The sequence below is a fragment of the Erpetoichthys calabaricus genome, chromosome 18 (assembly GCF_900747795.2).
Source record: "Erpetoichthys calabaricus chromosome 18, fErpCal1.3, whole genome shotgun sequence".
Classification (NCBI taxonomy): Eukaryota; Metazoa; Chordata; class Cladistia; order Polypteriformes; family Polypteridae; genus Erpetoichthys; species Erpetoichthys calabaricus.
In genome coordinates this window covers 7,807,368-7,827,347 of record NC_041411.2, presented here as the reverse complement: position 1 = coordinate 7,827,347, position 19,980 = coordinate 7,807,368, and the positions used below count along the sequence as shown (strand labels likewise).

Genomic DNA, 19,980 nt, shown 5'->3' with positions numbered 1-19,980 from the left:
ATCCCAAATACAAATTAATGGTTACAAAATGGTTTGCCATTGTATAATAATAACTAGCTAAAAAAGCTAAAACTCACAGAAATGTACAATTGTATTGCCCAACGTATTGGGATCCCCCCCTCGAAATCATTGAATTCAGGTGTTCCATGGCCAAAGGTGTATCAAACCAAGCGCCTAGGCGTGCAGATGGCTTCTACAAACATTTGTCAAAGAAAGGGTCGCACTCAGGATCTCATTGAATTTAAGCCTGGTACCGTGATAGGATGCCACCTGTGCAATAAGTCCATTCGTGAAATTTCCTCGCTATTAAATATTTCACGGTCAACTGTTACTGGTGTTATAACAAAGTGGAAGCAATTGGGAACAACAGCAACTCAGCCAAGAAGTGGTGGGCCATGTAAACTCACAGAGCGCGGACAGCTATTGTAGAGGCAATAGCTACAGACCTCCAAAGGCTGTTTCTGTTGTAGTTAAGCATGAGGAAGGAGGCGGTTGTTGATGTTTTGGTTGTCATTCTTTCTCTTTAATCAGCGTCCATAATATTTTCGTTCTTATGGAAATGTGGGCAACGGCGTGGTAAGCACGTCGTTTGGATGCTTGTCTTCTCCATCCCAGCAAGTGGAGACAATGCCATTAAGCTCCATGCGACTACATGTCCAAGTGTGACTGTCGTTGACCTCTCCCGATTTCTGGAGACCACATTAAGTTTTCGTTCCACCAATCGCATGCCGCTAACCTCCTCGCGTGCCCTTTACTTTCGAGGCGCGCGGCGCTGCGTTGCCCAATCTAAGACAGTGTTCGCATTTCGTTTTGTTTGCCTTTTTCACGTGTACCCATGCCCTGCGGTGGGCTGGTGCCCTGCCCAATATTTGTTTCCTTGCCTTTCTCCGGATACGCAAAGTGGTCACCACCCACACGAGTCGTCGGGTGCAGAAACAAAGCGTTCAGAGACATTTAATCAGGCTAACGAGAAACCGCTTCCTTTTATGCAGTTTTCGGTTTTCTACACGTTAATGTTACTGTCATTTTTCTACGCCACCGCCAAAGCACTTTGCCAGAATCCGCAACAGAAGATCATTGTTCGGGATCGGTTGAAATCCAAGTGCTCTCTCCGTGACGTGCCCGACACGTGAGTGTAGTGAGGGAGCGAATTCTCGTGGCCTTCCAGTATGGGCTGCACCTGCCGCCCACTCGATTTTTGCGAGTACGAGACCAACAAACTGGTGCTCATCCGTAGTCGACCACTGGGATCGCTGAAGTGGTTTTTGACCTGCTTCATCCTGATTGGCATCGGGTGAGTTTTGTGGGCGTCGTGGGCACTGAAGAGTTGACATCTGTGGGATTGTCATTTGATTGTTATTCTGCTTTTTACTTCTTGCTTTCGGAATCAAAAAAAATTGTCGTATTGGCTCCGGCAGACCCCCGTGACCCTGTAGTTCGGATAATGGATGGATGGATGGACGTATACCCATTGTAGACTTCCATCCATACATTTTCCAACCCGCTGAATCCAAACACAGGGTCATGGGGGTCTGCCGGAGCCAATCCCAGCCAACACAGGGCACAAGGCAGGAACCAATCCCGGGCGAGGTGCCAACCCACCGCAGCATTCTAGACTTGTTTGTTGGTTTTACATTTGAGATCTTACCTGTGACAATGTCAGTGTTAAACATATCACCGTAAGCAAGGGTATAAAACTCTACCTTTATTTGTTTATAATGCGCTCGCCCTCGAGCGAAACGATGTCGCACAAACTTACTCTTTTCAGACTTATTGCGTTTTCCCTTTTGAGTTCGCATGCAAACATCATTTGTTTAAATGAATGATCGTTGTCTTTATTAAAGGGCGGCACGGTGGCGCAGTGGGAAGCGCTGCTGCCTCGCAGTTGGGAGATCTGGGGACCTGGGTTCGCTTCCCGGGTCCTCCCTGCGAGGAGTTTGCATGTTCTCCCCGTGTCTGCGTGGGTTTCCTCCCACAGTCCAAAGACATGCAGGTTAGGTGGATTGGCGATTCTAACTTGGCCCTAGTGTGTGCTTGGTGTGTGGGTGTGTTTGTGTGTGTCCTGCGGTGGGTTGGCACCCTGCCCGGGATTGGTTCCTGCCTTGTGCCCTGTGTTGGCTGGGATTGGCTCCTGCAGACCCCCGTGACCCTGTGTTCGGATTCAGCGGGTTGGAAAATGGATGGTTGGATGTCTTTATTAAAATACATATTATATTGTTAGTGTATTTTGTTTAAAGATCTGGAAGTGCATAGTAACCAGCTGGGAGACGAAGTCAGAGAGGCGAGATTGCGTTGGTTTAGACATGTGCAGAGGTTGATATGATGTGCTGGGGATATTGGGAGAAGGATGCCAAGGATAGAGCTGCCAGGTAAAAGGACAAAGAGAAATGTCTAAGAGAAGGTTTATGGATGTGGTGGGAGTAACAGAGCAAGATGGAAAGGACAGGAAGATATGGAAAAAGATGATCCGCTGTGGCAGGGAGCTGCCGAAAGAAGGAGTGCATAGTTACCCAGGAGAACCCTAACCTGTAAATCCCGCCGGTTTTGAACAGCTCCCCGCCCATTTATTTTTTAACCAATCGCCTGAACGTAACGCCCGCCTTGCCGGGCTATCCCGCTTGTTATGTCAGTTTTATTATGTGGGCAGTTTGTGTTTAAAATGTCTGACATCATTTATGCGTGAAGTTTGCCGGCGGTATAGCCTGTTATTAAGCTTCATTTCACGAAGAACAAAAAGTACTTTATGACGTTTCAGTTTTTAAGGTCATACGCAGTGAATGAGGGTTTTGTGAAGGGCTTTAGTGGGCGCCTTCTGCTCAAGTATTTATCCGGCACTTAGTGGCCGCTGGACTGGACGTCACTGTTTCTCATTTTATCTCTTTATCCAGATACGCAAAGTGGTCACCACCCACACCAGTCGTCGGCTGCAGATACACAGCGTTCAGAGACATTTAATCAGTCTAACGAGAAACCGCTTCATTTTATACAGTTTTCGGTTTTCTAAAGTTACTGTCATTTTTCTACGCCACCGCCACTGTACTTTGCCAGAATCTGCAACAGAAGAGCATTGTTAGCGATCGGTTGAAATCCAAGTGCTCTCTCCGCGACGTGCCCGACACGTGAGTGTAGTGAAGGAGCGAAAAGCGGACGAATTCTCGTGGCCTTCCAGTATGGGTTGCACCTGCTGCCCACTCGATTTTTGCGAGTACGAGACCAACAAACTGGTGCTCATCCGTAGTCGACCACTGGGATCGCTGAAGTGGTTTTTGACCTGCTTCATCCTGATTGGCATCGGGTGAGTTTTGTGGGTGTCGTGGGCACTGAGGAGTTGACATCTGTGGGATTGTCATTTGATTGTTGTTCTGCTTTTTACTTCTTGCTTTCGGAACCGAAAAAAAAAATTGGCTGGCATGTGTTCATGGTGTAGAGCTCCGTTATGTTTCTTCCTTGGATATTTTAGATAATTACGTAATCCTGTGATCTCTCTAAAAACTGAATGCTGACATTGTCTCTTTATTTGCAACGCATTCTTTTTCGCTTGCAGCAGAGAGTTTCAAGCAGCAGTTAGTTTTTAAGAGTTTTGTTGGGAGTTGACATAAACGTGAATGGAAAGGCAAACTGTCAGCACTATAAACTGAATTGGTAAACTGTGTGTCTTTTTTGAAGATAGGGACTCTAGTTAAAGCCAAAATGTATTTAAGTTCTTCATCTGCTTTTGCAAAATTTAAGACATGATTTTTGGAACATTAAGGTGTAATTTTTCATAAGCTGTCACTTCAGATCAGTCCATCCATCCATTATACAACCCGCTATATCCTAACTACAGGGTCACGGGGTCTGCTGGAGCCAATCCCAGCCAACACACGGCGCAAGGCTGGAAACAAACCCCGAGCAGAGCGCCAGCCCAACGCAGCACTTCACATCATTTAAACACAAAAAATGTGAAATATGAGTATTTAATATACAGGAAGGAAACCCAAGTAACGAAAGTTTATGCCCTAGATGTAATCTGGCTGTTGTTACCAATGATTTTCACCTCTTTATGGTTTACATGGAAATATAAATGTGTTTCAAAGTTTAAGTTAGTACTAGGGTGTTGTACCGTGTTAGTCATTATGAATGTAATAATAATAATAATAATACATTTTATTTATATAGCGCCTTTCCCATGCTCAAGGCACTTACAGAATATAATAAAGAACGGCAGAATATACAGTATATAGCATTGTACAAACCAGATAAATAAATAAAGAAGATTAAGACAGTAAATTCTGAAAAAAAAACAGACAACATAATCGATGGTCTCGCACACACATACAGGTTACATTGGCATTTTGACAGAGAAGTAAATTGAGAGAAAGGTAATAAAGTCAAGTAGAGCTAAAAGCCTTCCTGAACAGATGAGTTTTGAGTTGTTTTTTAAAAGAATTCATGGAGTCAGCTGACCTGATTAATTTTGGTAGGTCATTCCAGAGTCTGGGCGCTATACAGCTGAAGGTCCTGTCACCCATGGAGTGTAGATTAGTGAGGGGCACAACAAGATTACCAGAATCAGAGGACCCTAGCGGGCGGACAGGCACATAGTGATGGAGAAGGTCACTGATGTAGTTTGGCGTGAGGTTATTTAAAGCTTTGTAGGTTATTAGTAGGATTTTATATTCGATTCTGTAGGACACAGGGAGCCAGTGAAGACGGAGCAGGATGGTGTGATGTGCTCACTGCTGCTGGTTCGAGTAAGGACTCTTGCAGCTGAGTTTTGAATAAGCTGGAGCTGTGATATAAGATTAGAAGGGGCACCTGCCAGTAGGGAATTACAATAATCGATGCGGGATGTGATAAAAGCATGGACAAGTTTCTCAGCATTGGAGAAGAAGAGGAAGGAGTGAACACGGATATGTTAAGGAGGTGAAAGTAAGAAAGTTTCTTAATGTGATTTATGTGGGCGGAATAAGAGAGGGAGGAATCAAAAATGACACCAAGATTTTTTACAGTAGAGGCAGGTCTGATGAGATCACCGTCAAGATGGACTGGGAAGGAGCTCATTTTATTAAGTTGCATTTTAGTCCCAATTTGCAGGAGTTCAGTTTTATTGCAATTTAATTTTAAAGAGTTCTGCTCCATCCAGGTTTTAATTTCACTAAGGCAGGTTGTGAGCTGAGAAAGCTCTGATGAAGTTCCACTTTTAACATTGAAGTAGAGTTGAGTATCATCTGCATAAAAATGATAACCCAGTCCATAGCTACATATAATATGGCCAAGGGGAAGCATATAAATACAGAAAAGCAGAGGACCGAGGACAGAGCCCTGAGGGACTCCTTGTGTGACTGGCACGGAGTTGGATCTGCTGTTGCCAAGACTAACAAACTCTTACCTATCAGTCAGATAGGACTTGAACCACTGGAGGGCAGTGCCAGAGATACCCAGCATGTTTATCCATTCTGGACAGTAGGATGTCATATCTAACAGTGTCAAATGCTGCACTGAGGTCTAACAGAATTAATATGCTAGTTTGTCCAGAGTCTGCTGCCATAAGCAAATCATTGGTTACCCGTAGCAGAGCAGTTTCACAGCTGTGCCGCGCCCTGAAACCAGACTGAAAGGGTTCCATCAAATTATTAGAGGTTAGGTAATTGGTGAGTTGGGAAGCTACAACACGCTCGAGAACTTCTGACAGGAAAGGTAAGTGGGAAATAGGCTGGAAATTGTTAAGATTGTCAGCATCAAGGCCAGACTTTTTTAACATTGGGGTTAAAAGCCAAGCAAAATGACACCTTTTATTGGCTAACTAAAAAGATTACAATATGCAAGCTTTCGAGGCAACTCAGGCCCCTTCTTCAGGCAAGATGTAATACAGAGACTGGAGTTCCGTGTTTATAATAATAATAATAATAATAATTCTTTGCATTTATATAGCGCTTTTCTCACTGCTGTACTCAAAGCGCTCAGCAATTGCAGATTAAGGGCCCAACAGAGCAGAGTCCCTATTGGCATTTACGGGATTCGAACTGGCAACCTTCCGATTACCAGTGCTCTAGGACAAGAAACAACATTGGTAAATCTTTAAATGAGAAATTTTAAATGTAAAAAATTAATAGATTCATTCAGGCTAGGGTTAATTTAACAAGAGAGGAAAGAACAATGTATTGTCAAGATCTCTGGATAAGATAACTGTCCAACAAAGTCTTCTGAAGTTTGTAATGAGTTTTTTCAAAACAATGTGGATCTGTAGACAGGTTGTCTGTCATTCTGAGAGATGTAAACAATCCTCATATCTGGCCATAAAACTCTTGTCTCTATTCAATCCATGTTGTAAAGTATTAAATTTTAGCATGAGTTTAACTTCTCATTCTTTTCTCTCTTGCTGTGTTTTGAAGTTTCCCATAAGCACTGTGACTTTAAAGTCCCTCTCACAGTGTCCATGGCTGTTGAAATGGGCCGCTACAGGAACATCTGTGTTGCCATGTTTAATGTGGAACCTGTGGAAATTCATTCTCTGGCGGAGTGTTTGTCCAGTTTCTCCCACATAGAGTGCAGTGTCAGGACATTTCATGCAGAAAATTAGGTAGACTACATTAGATGATCTGCAGGAAAATGATCCCTTGATGTGATGTTCAAGTCGGCAGTGTGGTATAACTATACGGTCTGTATCATAGACGTGGGCACATGTTTTGCATCTTTTCTGTAGGCATGAAGATGTGCCATTTTCTGTTGGTTCACTTAGGGAGCTTCAGACAATTAGTTGCTGAAGGTTTGGTGGTTGTCTGTATGCCAAGAGGGGAGGTTCAGGAAATACATTTTTCAGTGTTTGGTCATTGTTTAGTATTGGCTGAAGTTCTTTTATAATTTTTCGAAGTGTTTCAAGATGTGGGTTGTAGGTGACAACAAGGGGGATGCGATCCTTGTTGTCTTTGTTTTTATATTCCAGAAGGTTGTCTCTGGGTATGGCAGTAGCTCTTCTTATTTGAGTGTCTGTTGTTTTGGGGGTGTAACCTTGTTTGATGAAATCTCGTCTGAGCTCCTGCAGTTGTTGATCCCGGTCTGTCGGGTCTGAGCAAATACGATTGTACCGTATTGCTTGGCTGAAAATAATGGAGCGCTTTATATGCTTGGGGAGGAAGCTATCACTTTTCAGGTAGGTCCGTCTGTCTGTCGGTTTGTGAAAAACAGAAGTTACAAGGGTGTTGCCTTTCAGTTGAACGGTGGCGTCAAGGAAGCTGACTTCTGTTTTTGAGTAATTCAGCTTCAGCTTTATGTTGGAGTGAAAACAATTATATTCATTATGAAAATGGAGGAGGTCCTTCTCACTGACAGTCCAGATGATGAATATGTCATCTATGTAACGGAGATACAACATTGGTTTTACGATGCACATTGACATGAAATCTTCCTCCAGTTTTGCCATAAATAGGTTTTCATAGTGAGGTGCAAACCGACAGCCCATTGCAGTCCCCATTTGTTGCAAGTAGCAATCTTGTCCAAAAGAGAATAGATTATGTGTCAGAGTGAATGTTATCATTTCTACCACTGACTTTTTGATTGTTCACATCTCTCAGAATGACAGACAACCTGTCTACAGACCCACATTGTTTTGAATAAACTCATTACAAACTTCAAAAGACTTTGTTGGACAGTTATCTTATCCAGAGATCTTGACAATACATTGTTCTTCTCTCTCTTGTTAAATTAACCCTAGCCTGAATGAATCTATTAATTTTTTGCATTTAAAATTTCTCATTTAAAGATTTACCAATGTTGTTTCTTGTCCTAGAGTGTGTATATAAACACAGGGAACTCCAGTCTCTGTATTACACCAGCAAGCCCCCGATTCTCGAAAGAATCGCAAATCCAAGAATGGCAATCACGTTCAGTTCCTTCTGATACTTGGAGGGATGAAATATCATGGAGGGTGGGTGCGTCCTGGGACAGTTCATTTAATTAAATAAACGTATTTGTACTAAAGCGGTTTCTTTTTGGAGCTGTGTCTCAGTTGTAGGCGCCTTCATTTATTGTTTTCAGCAATGCAGTCACACGTTTGTTTTTTTATGGCTGTGCCGTCGGCGAGAAGTCGTTTGCTGACGGCGGCGGATTCGCGTGCTGAACTGGCCACTGCGGTGGTTCCGGGCATGGAGGGCTACATTACTAAACGAACGTGGTATATGCCGTGGTGTGGGTGGTCACGCTCGGGTGGCTGTACACTCTGGCATGCACGCTGTACCTCAGGTTTAGTGTACTGGTTGTAGCCATGGTTAAGGTTTCATGTAATTAAATAAACATATTTGTACTACAGCGGTTTCTTTGTGTGGGCGCCTTCGTTCATTCATTTTATCCATACGGGCTCGTTTACAGGTCATAGCCATACGGGCTTGTGTTTGTATTTAGTTGAGCGCTTAAATTGTGGATTCCGTACGGTAATACTGTAATGTGATTCAAATATGCGTTGAATCGTTTCGTTCTTGTTTTCTCTGTGGCTGTGTCGTTAGCTATTGGCTCGGATTTGTACAGCCTAAGCAGACGGCCGAGTCTGGTACATCTAGTCTAGCGGGTCATCGTGCGTGTGCCAATTAACCGTTATGTAAAATCTATATGGGACTTTAAAGCGATCACACTGGTAGGCAGGCGATTTGTGACATCCGGTTTACAACGTTCTCGTTTCTGTGTTTTCTGTGGCTGTGTCGGTAGCTATGGACGGGCTCATTGCAGTGCGGCAGTGCGGCAGTGCGTCTCGATGCGCCCTGCGCCCATCCGGTTTACAACCTTCGCTTAGTAATATGGATCTGCCCGAAGAAGGGGCCTGAGTTGCCTCGAAAGCTTGCATGTTGTAATCTTTTTAGTTAGCCAATAAAAGGTGTCATTTTGCTTGGCTTTTCTCTACAAAGTTTAAGATGAGATGCTATAATCTTACAACCAGGCTTGTATTACTAATATTTATTGTAAATTGTAAGAATAGTTTTCTTAAAGTCACCAAAGAGCTATAAACTTTCAGCTCTGATATCTTTTAATAGAGCTGCACAGAAAAAAAATGTATACATAGCTCACCATAAAAGATAAAGGTGGCTGTTTTGTCCTCTCTTGTAATTAATATCCATTCATCTCTTTCATGAAAATACTTTTCTAGTGCAGGATTGTCCTTTATATTTGATACTTTGTTTTTTTAGCCTTTGAGTAAAAGTAGCAAGACTGTTGTATAGAATTTCAGAAATGCTGCGAAGTTCAACTGAAAAGTAACAAGGCCCAGAAATGAGTGAATACATATTCATGCTAAAGCAGGATAAATTTAACACAATTCATTAATTTCGCTTTATTTATATTTTTTGTATTTATGCTTCCTGTAGTTTCATTGCAGTTGTGAATTTAGAGTATAAGTGTCATCAAGGCAGCATGGTGGCCCAGTGATAGCGCTGCTGCCTCGCAGTTAGGAGACCCGGGTTCACCCTGCGTGGAGTTTGCATGTTCTCCCCGTGTCTGCGTGGGTTTCCTCCCACAGTCCAAAGACATGCAGGTTAGGTGCATTGGCATACTAAATTGTCCCTAGTGTGTGGGTGTGCCCTGTGGTGGGCTGACGCCCTGCCCGTGGTTTGTTTCTTGCCTTGCGCCCTGTGTTGGCTGGGTTTGACCCTGTAGTTAGGATATAGCGGGTTGGATGCTGACTGACTGACTGACGTGTCATCAAGTTTGATTCATTGCAATGTGAATTGTATTTCCCAGGATGTAAAGCTCGTCTGTTACACATGTATAGACAGATGCCGGGGACCACCCTCCCCTGCAGAATTCAACGGTATGTCACAAAACTCCCAGATAAACTAACTTGCTCACGGCAAGATGCCTATCAGTAATTAAAGACGGTTAAACATTCAAAGCTGGAAGAAGTTTTGCAGCATTGCTGAGAGACTCCTTTAGCAATTTGCATGAGAAGCAGCAGAGTGCTTAAAAAAGCTTAGTGGAGGGACTCTGCGTGTCACATATTTAATTGCTGACGGGAATTAGTTTCACATTTAATCTTTATTGTGAATAACATATGGGAGTTGGTTTCCCGACCCAGATGGATGATGGTTCCTTCCCTAGGGAGGGAGGCTGTAATGGATGGACGTAGATGTTCTGACTGGGATGTGTGTTGGTTCCTTACCAGGACGGGATGCCTGTTTGGAAGAACAGGAGGTGTCTGTGGATTGGGATTATGTGTTCCCCTGGTACACACGGTGGCAGCATCCCACTGGGGAAACAACGATACGAATACCCGCATGGCAGGGTGTGAATTGTAGTCCTGTAGGGCAGCCTTGTCGGGGTTCCTGGGGGCCACCAGAGGGAGCTACCATGAAACCTCTCCGCTTCTTTGAAGGAATCCGCATGACCCAGAAATGCTGGGGGCTCGAAACTACTCCCAGGTCTAGCATAAAAGAGTCAGGAGGAGAAGTGGATGAGACTACTTGGGAGGTATGAAATGAGGCAACAAAACATATTATTGTATTATACAGTTGTGGAAGAGGATTTGGAGGTACTGTAAAGTAAAAAACATCTTGTTTGAAGCCAGGACTGTGCTGTGTAGTTGTGTCTCGAGGTGTAGCACCCCAACTGTTCACAATGTGTAACATGTTTTGTTGGATTTTAGATAATTAGCACTTAGACCAAAAGAGAACTTCTGCTCCTTTGGTGGTTTCAGTTTGGAGTAATCTTGCTTGCCACTCTGTTCCTAAAGTTTCCGTTCAGCCATCAAGAGATCTCTCTTTCCAAATACAATAAATTCATAGAGTGGTTACAGGGAGCAGCTTCACAAAGCCGGTCACAGAGCCTTTTTAGGTATAAAAATGAACGTACATCATCATTATAAAAGCTGTTTTGTTGCTGTGGCCACCACTAACGGGAGCAGAAGAATTTAACAAAGTTAGTATTCATTTTATATCAGAGACCAAGGCAGGGGCATGTTGTCCCCCCACATCCACAGACACTTAAAAACAGACATGGGAAAAATGCTATTGTATAAAAATCATCGACTACAGTATGTTGTGGCATGAAGTCTGCATGAAACTTTAGTATATTGACCCATTCTGGAGCTTGTGTGGCCATCAGCAGCCTCTAAGCCACATTACCATTTGTGACAGTTTAAGGGTCCCCGTGACCCCTTGAACCCTCAGACCAGACGTCAGACACCAGATAAAAGTCCAAAATGAATATTTATTATTATAAGTAAGTGCACAAAGCACCCTACTCTCCACAATACTCAAACAATAAACAAATCACTAATCAATAACCAACCCTCCACTCCCAGCTGTCTTCTTGGGGTTCTCTGTCCACAGAAATTTTTTAAATTCAGGTCCTCTGCCAAACCGACGGTCAGATAATCCTGCCGGCTACGCCAACTGTGACAGATTAGGTCGCTCTCGCTCCCTTGAACCCTCAGACCAGACGTCAGACACCAGGTAAAAGTCCAATAATTGAATTTATTTGAACAAATACGTGCACAAAGCACCCTCCTCTCCACAATACTCATATAATGCACAATACTAATCACTACAATAATCCTCCACACCCCCAGACACGTTGCCACCCTTCCACCCAGCTCAGCTCAACGTCTGGGATCTCCCACAATCCTTTTATAGTCCTTGACCCAGAAGTAGTTCTGTCCCTCAGTCCATGTGACTTTCTATCACTTCCGGGTCAAGTAAAAACTTCTCCTTTTCTTCAGCCCGGAAGTATATCATTTCTTCCGTTCCCGTGACTTGGAAATACTTCCGGGCTATACGGAAAGCATAAATCCCTGGGCCTCCCTGCAGCGACTCCTGGCGGCCCCCATGGTATCCAGGCAGGGCTGTGAAGAAAAACTCCAAGGTCCATGATTCCCTGCTGACATTCGGGGCACCTCCATGCTGCAAGGAGGGCTCCATCTGGCGGCTTGGAGGTGTTGGCCGGAATATAAGGCCGGCAATCCCTCACACATTCCAGAGGGTTATCATAATCAAAATAGACAGTATGGGTACCACCAACCACTTCTTCTTTATATCTTACCTCTCTTCTTTCTGCCAAGGCCTGGCCAGGCCAGCATTTTTTCGCAGTGTCTCCATAACACTAGCAGAGTAAGTTATGGAGGCCAGCAATTTTGGTTGTGGACTACAGTTATTTTGGGAAATGAGGCCCAAGTGTGACTTTGGTCTTGAAAAAGCTTGCGTTTACTCTTTTACGTAGGCGTGGGATCAGTGATGTACAGTAAATGATTCGCTATGCCTTTAAATAGAGCATACGTTCATGTGTTAGAGATGATCGCATATTTTGTTGAGGTTTTAAAATTATATGAGCACAAACATGTAAAAAACTGCTGTGCATACAAATACAAAAAGTTCAATGGAGAAGGAATATCAAAGTAGGGGGGAATGCTAATCACTAAACAAAAGCTGAGATAACATCAAGCTGAAAATTAAAACCTTCATAATATGCCACATTATGTAATGGGCTAACCTGGTTTTGAAGCTACTGGCCCTGTAGCCAACTCAAGCAGAATCAAGTGCAAAGACGAAAGCAACTCTGATAGGCCATTTATCACAAAGACTCCCACCTGTGGAGTCAAATATGAAGAAAAAAATGTATCTGGGTGTGCAAAGAAAAGGGAGCTACTTGATGATACAATGAATATTTGTAACCGTTTATATTAAGGCAATTGTCTCTATGGTTAATGATTGTATTTTGACATTACAGGGAGCGTAATGGGGCTCTTGTCAACACTGACGCCTCAATTCTATCATGTTGGGTTGAATCACTTGCCCAGAAAAGTTTCCATTTTCTCCTTATATATGCATGAGTTGGGGGTGGCGGGGTGGGGTTTTGTGTGAATGAGCCTCACAATGAACTGGTGTCCTGGCCAGGGCTGTTGCCCAGCATAGTTTCCAGTTTTCCAAGGATAGGCTCAGACTCCCACGACCCTGAACTGGAAAAGTGGGCTTGAGAATGTTATGTTGTGATATTTTCACAATGGGGCCTTTAGAGCTTTCTTCTTTGAAACGGTTCTTTAAGGAATAATGTTCCTCATTGTTGATTATTATTTATTTATTTTTCACTTTTTCAGTGTCATGCTATTCTGGAATAAGGAATACCAGGAACAAGATGAGGTCATCAGCTCAGTGGTCACGAAAGTGAAGGGTGTAGCTCTGGCCAATAACTCGGAACTTGGGGAAATTGTATGGGACGTAGCTGATCACAGTGGGCAGTTGCATGTAAGTTGATAAAGGTGCTATATGTTACAAATCATGTCACAGACCGTCTTTGTAGCTTCTTGAACATTATTCATAAAGCATTCTTGGTTATTTTGTGCCTTACTTTTCCAGGGATCTGGGTTCAAATTCCAAAACTGTAACTGTGACGGTTGCACAACATCCCTACACCTAAACTGGTTTTCTTCCATTCCCTCAGACTGTGCATTTTAGGCTGAATGGTACACAAGTGTGACAGTGTGGCACTCCGTTCTAGCACCAGTCCTAATATTTCGCTCAGTGTTGACAGGAAAGGCTTGTGTGTCCAGCGTCGATGTACATTCTGTGGAAATGTGTTCTCTTTAGAAATACAGCTTACAATTCATAGCTGTATATACAGTATACCCTTTCAGTAACCATTGTGGAAATACTAAGATAAGAGAAATGTAGTATAAAGAAAAGAATATATGTAACTTGCTTTAAATTATAGCTTTTTGTTTCTAATATACATTATAGAAGAATCATTTAGATTGACAAATACAGCCATTAGCACAGTGCCATTGTTATTTGGTTCTTCAGCAGGGGTCATGAAGACTGCAGTTCCATCTTTCGATAGGACTGTAGAGGAATGGTTCTTGGCACAGAGTCAATGTTATATCGGTGTCGACAGGTTTTCCACTTGAGGCATCCTGATACCCATCCCACACATTTAGCTTTTGAGCTGTTTGTGATCAATACCAGGTATAGATAACATCAAGTGAGCTATTTGCATATAAGGATAGATTAGATCGGGGTAGGCAATGTCAGTCCTGGAGGGCCGCAGTGGCTGCACGTTTTTGTTCCAGCCCAGTTTCTTAATGAGAAGTCAATTACTGCTGATGAAGCCCTTATTACTTAGTTGACATTTTGATACTTTATTTTAGCGGTCTTGCTTGCTAAGGTTCCCCACCTTTAATTGCTTATTTCAGTCTTAATCAGCTGCATTCACTGTTTTAATGGCTCCTTATTAACAATAAGATGTAAATGAGAAAGCAGTCAGAAGTTTACCATCTAGCTTGTTTCGATTTACATCTCTGTGTGTTCACCATACACTGTTGGATTTAATAAAACAATTAATAGAAAATGTGACAGACTGAAAATGATCCGTTTTAGGCTTCAAATCATTTTGATGACATCCTTGGAATGGAAAAAGTCTACGATATAAGAACCTTACATTGCAGACTAACAAGCCATAAAATTAAATAAGATGTGAGACTGGAAAGGATTGGTTTACAATTAATCAGTTGGGTTGGAATGAAAACCTGTAGCCACTGCGACTCTACAGGACCGACATCGCCCACCGCTGGATTAGATTATATATAATATATATTAGATTATATTAGATCATATAGAATAGATCATAGATTAGGCCCTTTAAGACCTGTGAGCAAGGGATCTGCGCTAATCATGTAAGGTCCCTCCCTGCCTGAAAGAACTGTCCTTGCATTAGATAAACTAATAACCTAATTACTTTTACAAATCACAATATCAGATAGCTATTTTTCAACTCTGGTTACAGCTTGAAAAAGAAAAAGCCAAAAAAAGTCTTGACAGTAAGTTTTAAATTTGCTATTTTGTGATGGAGAGCCCCGATGTTTGTTGCAGAAAACCTACCATGCTGTTTCTGTTTGATTACCTCATTCTTTTTGTCCATCTGCACCAGAACTTCAGGATCTACCATTAATGTCGAAGTCTCAAGTTTAAAGCAAGCGGTTATTAGGACTTTGTAATATTATATCAGAAGTGCAGCCCTGAAAAATAAAGAAAGGCACCACACCAGGGTTTGTTGTTTTGACCTAGTACTTTGCCAAGTTCACTTTTCAATGCATGCGTATTATTTCTCTTTGCAGGGCAAAGAGTCCTTTCTAGTTGTGACAAACGCTATAATAACAAAGAATCAGAGACAAGACTACTGCATTGAGGTAAGTGTTTTGTAAAGTATTTTTAGACACAGAAGGCAGTCTGATACGATTTGATACTGTGGCAAACAAGGGAATTCTGGCAATAGGTGGATAGCGGTGTTAGCGTTAACATTATACAAAGTTACTGTCTGTATACCTGCATTGTTATCACTCTTTAATTTAATATTGTTCTTTATCAGTATGCTGCTGCTGGAGTATGAGAACATCCCCTTGGGATTAATAAAGTATCTATCTGTCTATCTATCTATTATAGATAGATATGAAAGGCACTATATAATATATAGATAGATAGATAGATAGATAGATAGATATGAAAGGCACTATAACTATCTATATATTATATAGTGCCTTTCATATCTATCTATCTATTGTATAGTGTCTGTCTGTCTATCTATTATATAGTGCCTTTCATATCTATCTATCGTGTGAATTCAAAGTAATAAAAAAAGATAGGGCAATTTGTACAGACGATTAAATCTAATGTGGAAATAGGCTTTTTCTTAGCACTATCTTGACAAGACACAACAAAACACAGGTAGCTCTATTGGAGGCAGTGTGATTCAACCTTAGATTGTTCCATTACTGTACACTGTAACTTTTATAATTGTTGAGAGCAGTGCCTAGGCATCCTCATAACCACAGAATTCCAAAAGGTCAAAAATAAAGTGTTTTTTAAAAAAAAAAACGGAACATGAGAGAAAAAAATGGACAACAAAAAGAAACAAGAAAAATGTTCTAGCCTTACTGAGAGAAGGTTTGCAGGAATTGTCCCTTTTCTGATAAGTCTGTTGCCTCCTTTTTTTTTTTTGCTCATATCTCAAAGCACCACAAAATATTTTATCTTCCACTCTCTTAAATTCCTGGCTTGTCTTTCTCCCTTCATCTAAACATTAGCCAAGTACTTTCTTTTATTTAATAGGTAACTTCCAGGTCATGCACTATGATCACTTCTTAGGTTTGGACAGGTGTTCAGATTCTTGGAACTATCAGACCACAGTGCCCTCTAGAAGACTTCAAGATCATTTTATGCCTTGGCTCTGACCTTACCTTCTCAGGAATAAATAACATTTTTGGTGCTTGACCATTGTTTAAGACACCAGGGAAACCACCTGTCACAATCCGGATATCTCTGTTGCCACCCTGCTGACTGTGGGGTGTTGCACTCTTCTTTTGCCAGTCTCTCCCACTTCTTTACATTCCTGTGGTGCCCATTGTGACCCTGCATCTAGTGTACTCCTTGTATGTCCCCTGGTCACCCTTGCCTTTCCACAGTGGTATGCTAAGTGAATTTCCCCTTGGGATTATTAAAGTATCTATCTATTTAAGATGATGGGGTTTTCTATCTGTGATACAACATTTGTAGGTTAATTTCCTAACCTGCTAATAGATTAGTCTTTGAGTCAAGGCAATTAACTGCGGGCCACGGGTCATAAGACAGAGTGGCCGTATAGTTCAGGGGTCCTCAATCACAGTCCTGGTGGGCCACAGTGGTTGCAGGTTTTTACTCCAACCCAATTGCTTAATAAGAAGCACTTATTGCTCAAGTAACACTTCTGTTTCACTTTAGTTGTCTCGCTCGTTAAGATTTCAAATCAAATCAAATCAAATAGCCTTTTATTGTCAATTAACTGTATGTACAGAACATACAGGAGAATCAAAATACTGTTTCTCTCTCATCTTCATAGTACAATAAAATATAAAAAGTGTAAAAGTATAACATATAAGACAAATAACGTTAGAACTTGCAAAGTAGACCTGTGTACAATGTGCAATAGTCAGTAGTGCAAAAGCCACTTACAGTAGAAAATGAGAAGGTGCATTATAGAGTAGCTTATGAGATGTACAAAAAGATAAACAGCAGCAGATGTAATATTGAGTCCTTCTATAATACCAGCTGAGGTAGGGTACTTGTAGATAGTGACTCTTGTTACGGTCCATGGGCAGGGGGCCGTGGGTGGGGAAGTAGTGGACAGAGATCATTATCCTGACAGTCTTGTGGAGTGGGCCCGGAGGCTCCGGTAACTTTTCCCTGAGGGGAGGAGTCTAAAAATGGAGTGAAAAGGGTGGGAGGAGTCACCAGCAATGCTGATGGCTCTACAGGTGAGACGGTTGTGGAAAATGTCCTTGAGGGAGGGCAGTGGGGCACCAATCATCTTACTGGCCGCATCTACTATTTGTTGCAGGGACTTCCTACGGGAGGCAGTGCAACTTCCATACCACACAGACATGCAGCTGGTGAGGATGATCTCGATTGTGCCCCGGTAGAAAGAGCACACGATGGGGGAGGAACTTGTGCTCTCCTCAGTTTGCGTAGGAAGTAGAGGCGGGTTTGAGCTTTCTTTGCCAGTGATGTGGTGTTATCTGACCAGGTGAGGTCCTCGGAGATGTATGTCCCCAGGAACTTGGTGTTACTCACCCTTTCCACAGTTACACCATCGATGGTCAGTGGGGGGTGATGTGAATGACCTTTTTTTGAACCCTTAATGCTTATTTTAGTCTTAATTGCTCCTAATTAGCAATAACATGCAAATGACAAAAGAGACCAGCAGTTCTCCATTTAGCTTGTTACCATTTATCATGTACTATTTGGTTTAATTAAAGACTTGTAAGGAAAGTGAAGAGAAAAAAGTGAAGGACTGAGAATTACTCCTCCATTTTAGCCTTCAAATCATTTGGATGATATCCTTAGAAAGGGGAAGAAAATCGAGGATATGAGAATGAGCTGACATGGCAGAGTTAAAGCAGTAACAAGCCATGAAGTTAAATTATTGGCAAGACTTGCTTTCTAATTAAGCAACAAAAACCTGCAGCCACTGCGGCCCTCCAGGACTGTGATTGAGGACCCCTGGAATAGTTGGAAATTCACAGACATCTGTACTTGATTGGTGACTCATTGCCCTGGAATGAATGTGGGCATTCTGAGTGTGGCATTTCATGTTAGACTGCTAGATAGATAGATAGATAGATACTTTATTAATCCCAAGGGGAAATTCACATACTCCAGCAGCAGCATACTGATAAAAAAAACCAATATTAAATTAAAGAGTAATAAAAACGCAGTGCAAGTTAAAAAGTGCAAGATGGAGAGTGCCAGGCAGGTATACAGACAGACAATAACTTAATATAATGTTAACGTTTACCCCCCCGGGTGGAATTGAAAAGTCGCATAGTGTGGGGGAGGAACGATCTTCTCAGTCTGTCAGTGGAGCAGGACGGTGACAGCAGTCTGTCACTGAAGCTGCTCCTCTGTCTGGAGATGATCCTGTTCAGTGGATGCAGTGGATTCTCCATGATTGATAGGAACCTGCTCAGCTCCCGTCACTCCGCCACATGTGTCAGACTGTCCAGCTCCGTGCCTACAATAGAGCCTGCCTTCCTCACCAGTTTGTCCAGGCGTGAGGCGTCCCTCTTCTTTATGCTGCCTCCCCAGCACACCACCGCGTAGAAGAGGGCGCTCGCCACAACCGTCTGATAGAACATCTGCAGCATCTTATTGGAGATGTTGAAGGACGCCAGCCTTCTAAGGAAGTATAGTCGGCTCTGTCCTCTCTTGCACAGAGCATCAGTATTGGCAGAAAGTCCAATTTATCATCCAGCTGCACTCCCAGGTATTTATAGGTCTGCACCCTCTGCACACAGTCACCTCTGATGATCACGGGGTCCATGAGGGGCCTGGTCCTCCTAAAATCCACCACCAGCATTGTAGGTTGAACTATGACCCTTTGTGACCCTGTGATGGAAAACCATCATAAGAAAATAGATCAATGAGACTGATTGTTACTTTATAATTATTGAACAACACAAGCCTAGAGGAAAACAAAAAAATGCTATAAATGAGAAATAATGAAGTCATGGCAAATAATTTATACATTTGTATTAATTTGTATATGTGTATGTATATGTGCATATATGTTTATGTATGTATATATAGATTTGTGTGTGTGTTTCTTTTTTTTAAGGATATAACAAAAAACGGAAAAAGATGCGAATCAAACAAAGACTGCATAAAAGGAGAGAATGATCAGCACAGTTATGGTATGAAAATGCTATTCCTAAATCTATTAGATCTATGTTTACAGTGCCATAGAGAAAACTCCAGAATTTGCAGTAGAGTGCACTGTTACCTTTCTGATATTTTGGTTACGCTTGCAGTGAAAGAGAGAATTAGGAGCTGTCCAAGCTATAAGAGAGGCAAAGAAATAATCAGGACATGGAGGGGAAATATACTGTACATATTTACACCGTTAATTATTTCACCTGTAGGTTGACTGCCATTTACTGTTACATAGCATAATAAATAAAGTCTTTTAAGCAATAAAAATAACACTTTTCTAAATTAATGTTATCCAATACAAGGCAGGCAGGCAGGCAATTGGAGAGTATCCTGACACCGTCTGACTCTCGGCAGAAGCTATATCTGGATGGGACTTCGGTCTATCATGCGGCACACTCCGTTACACTCCCACTCACATTTGCTACGCAGCAAACATCCTGTCATTGCATGTGGCAAGAAAACCACAAGAATCTGCAGAGAACGTGCACATTTCTCACAGACAGTAAACCAGGTATTAGGTAGTGTCGCTTCTTTTATTTTTCTTGCTATTATAAATTAAAAAACATATAGCCTAAAGACATCTAATACAGTGGTAGTAGATGCCTGCCCAAATATCCCAAAAGATCCAGTTGTGTTTTAATTTTAAAAAAAAATATATATATATATATATATATATATATATATATATCAACATTTTTTATTGTAATTTTTCTTTGGAAGACTGAGTGAGTGTTTCATGAAAAACCAGGAATAAAGACGATCAGAAAATGATTCCTGGAGTGCTCTGTGC

General features: G+C 42.0%; 1 protein-coding gene across 2 annotated transcripts in view; it reads left to right on the top strand.

Moving 5' to 3' along the window:
* Positions 1-918: 918 nt before the first annotated feature.
* Positions 919-19,980, top strand: part of p2rx7 (purinergic receptor P2X, ligand-gated ion channel, 7) — a 35,682-nt gene continuing 16,620 nt past the window's right edge. The window contains exons 1-4 of one of the 2 annotated variants that reach the window (XM_028825493.2): positions 919-1,294; positions 13,052-13,199; positions 15,065-15,136; positions 19,096-19,171. In XM_028825493.2, the coding sequence (XP_028681326.2) occupies positions 1,170-1,294; positions 13,052-13,199; positions 15,065-15,136; positions 19,096-19,171 (421 nt within the window). In that variant the 5' untranslated portion in view covers positions 919-1,169. Of the gene's footprint in view, positions 1,295-2,629; positions 3,296-13,051; positions 13,200-15,064; positions 15,137-19,095; positions 19,172-19,980 lie in introns of those variants that run through there. The other variant, XM_028825492.2, reaches the window with a different exon arrangement.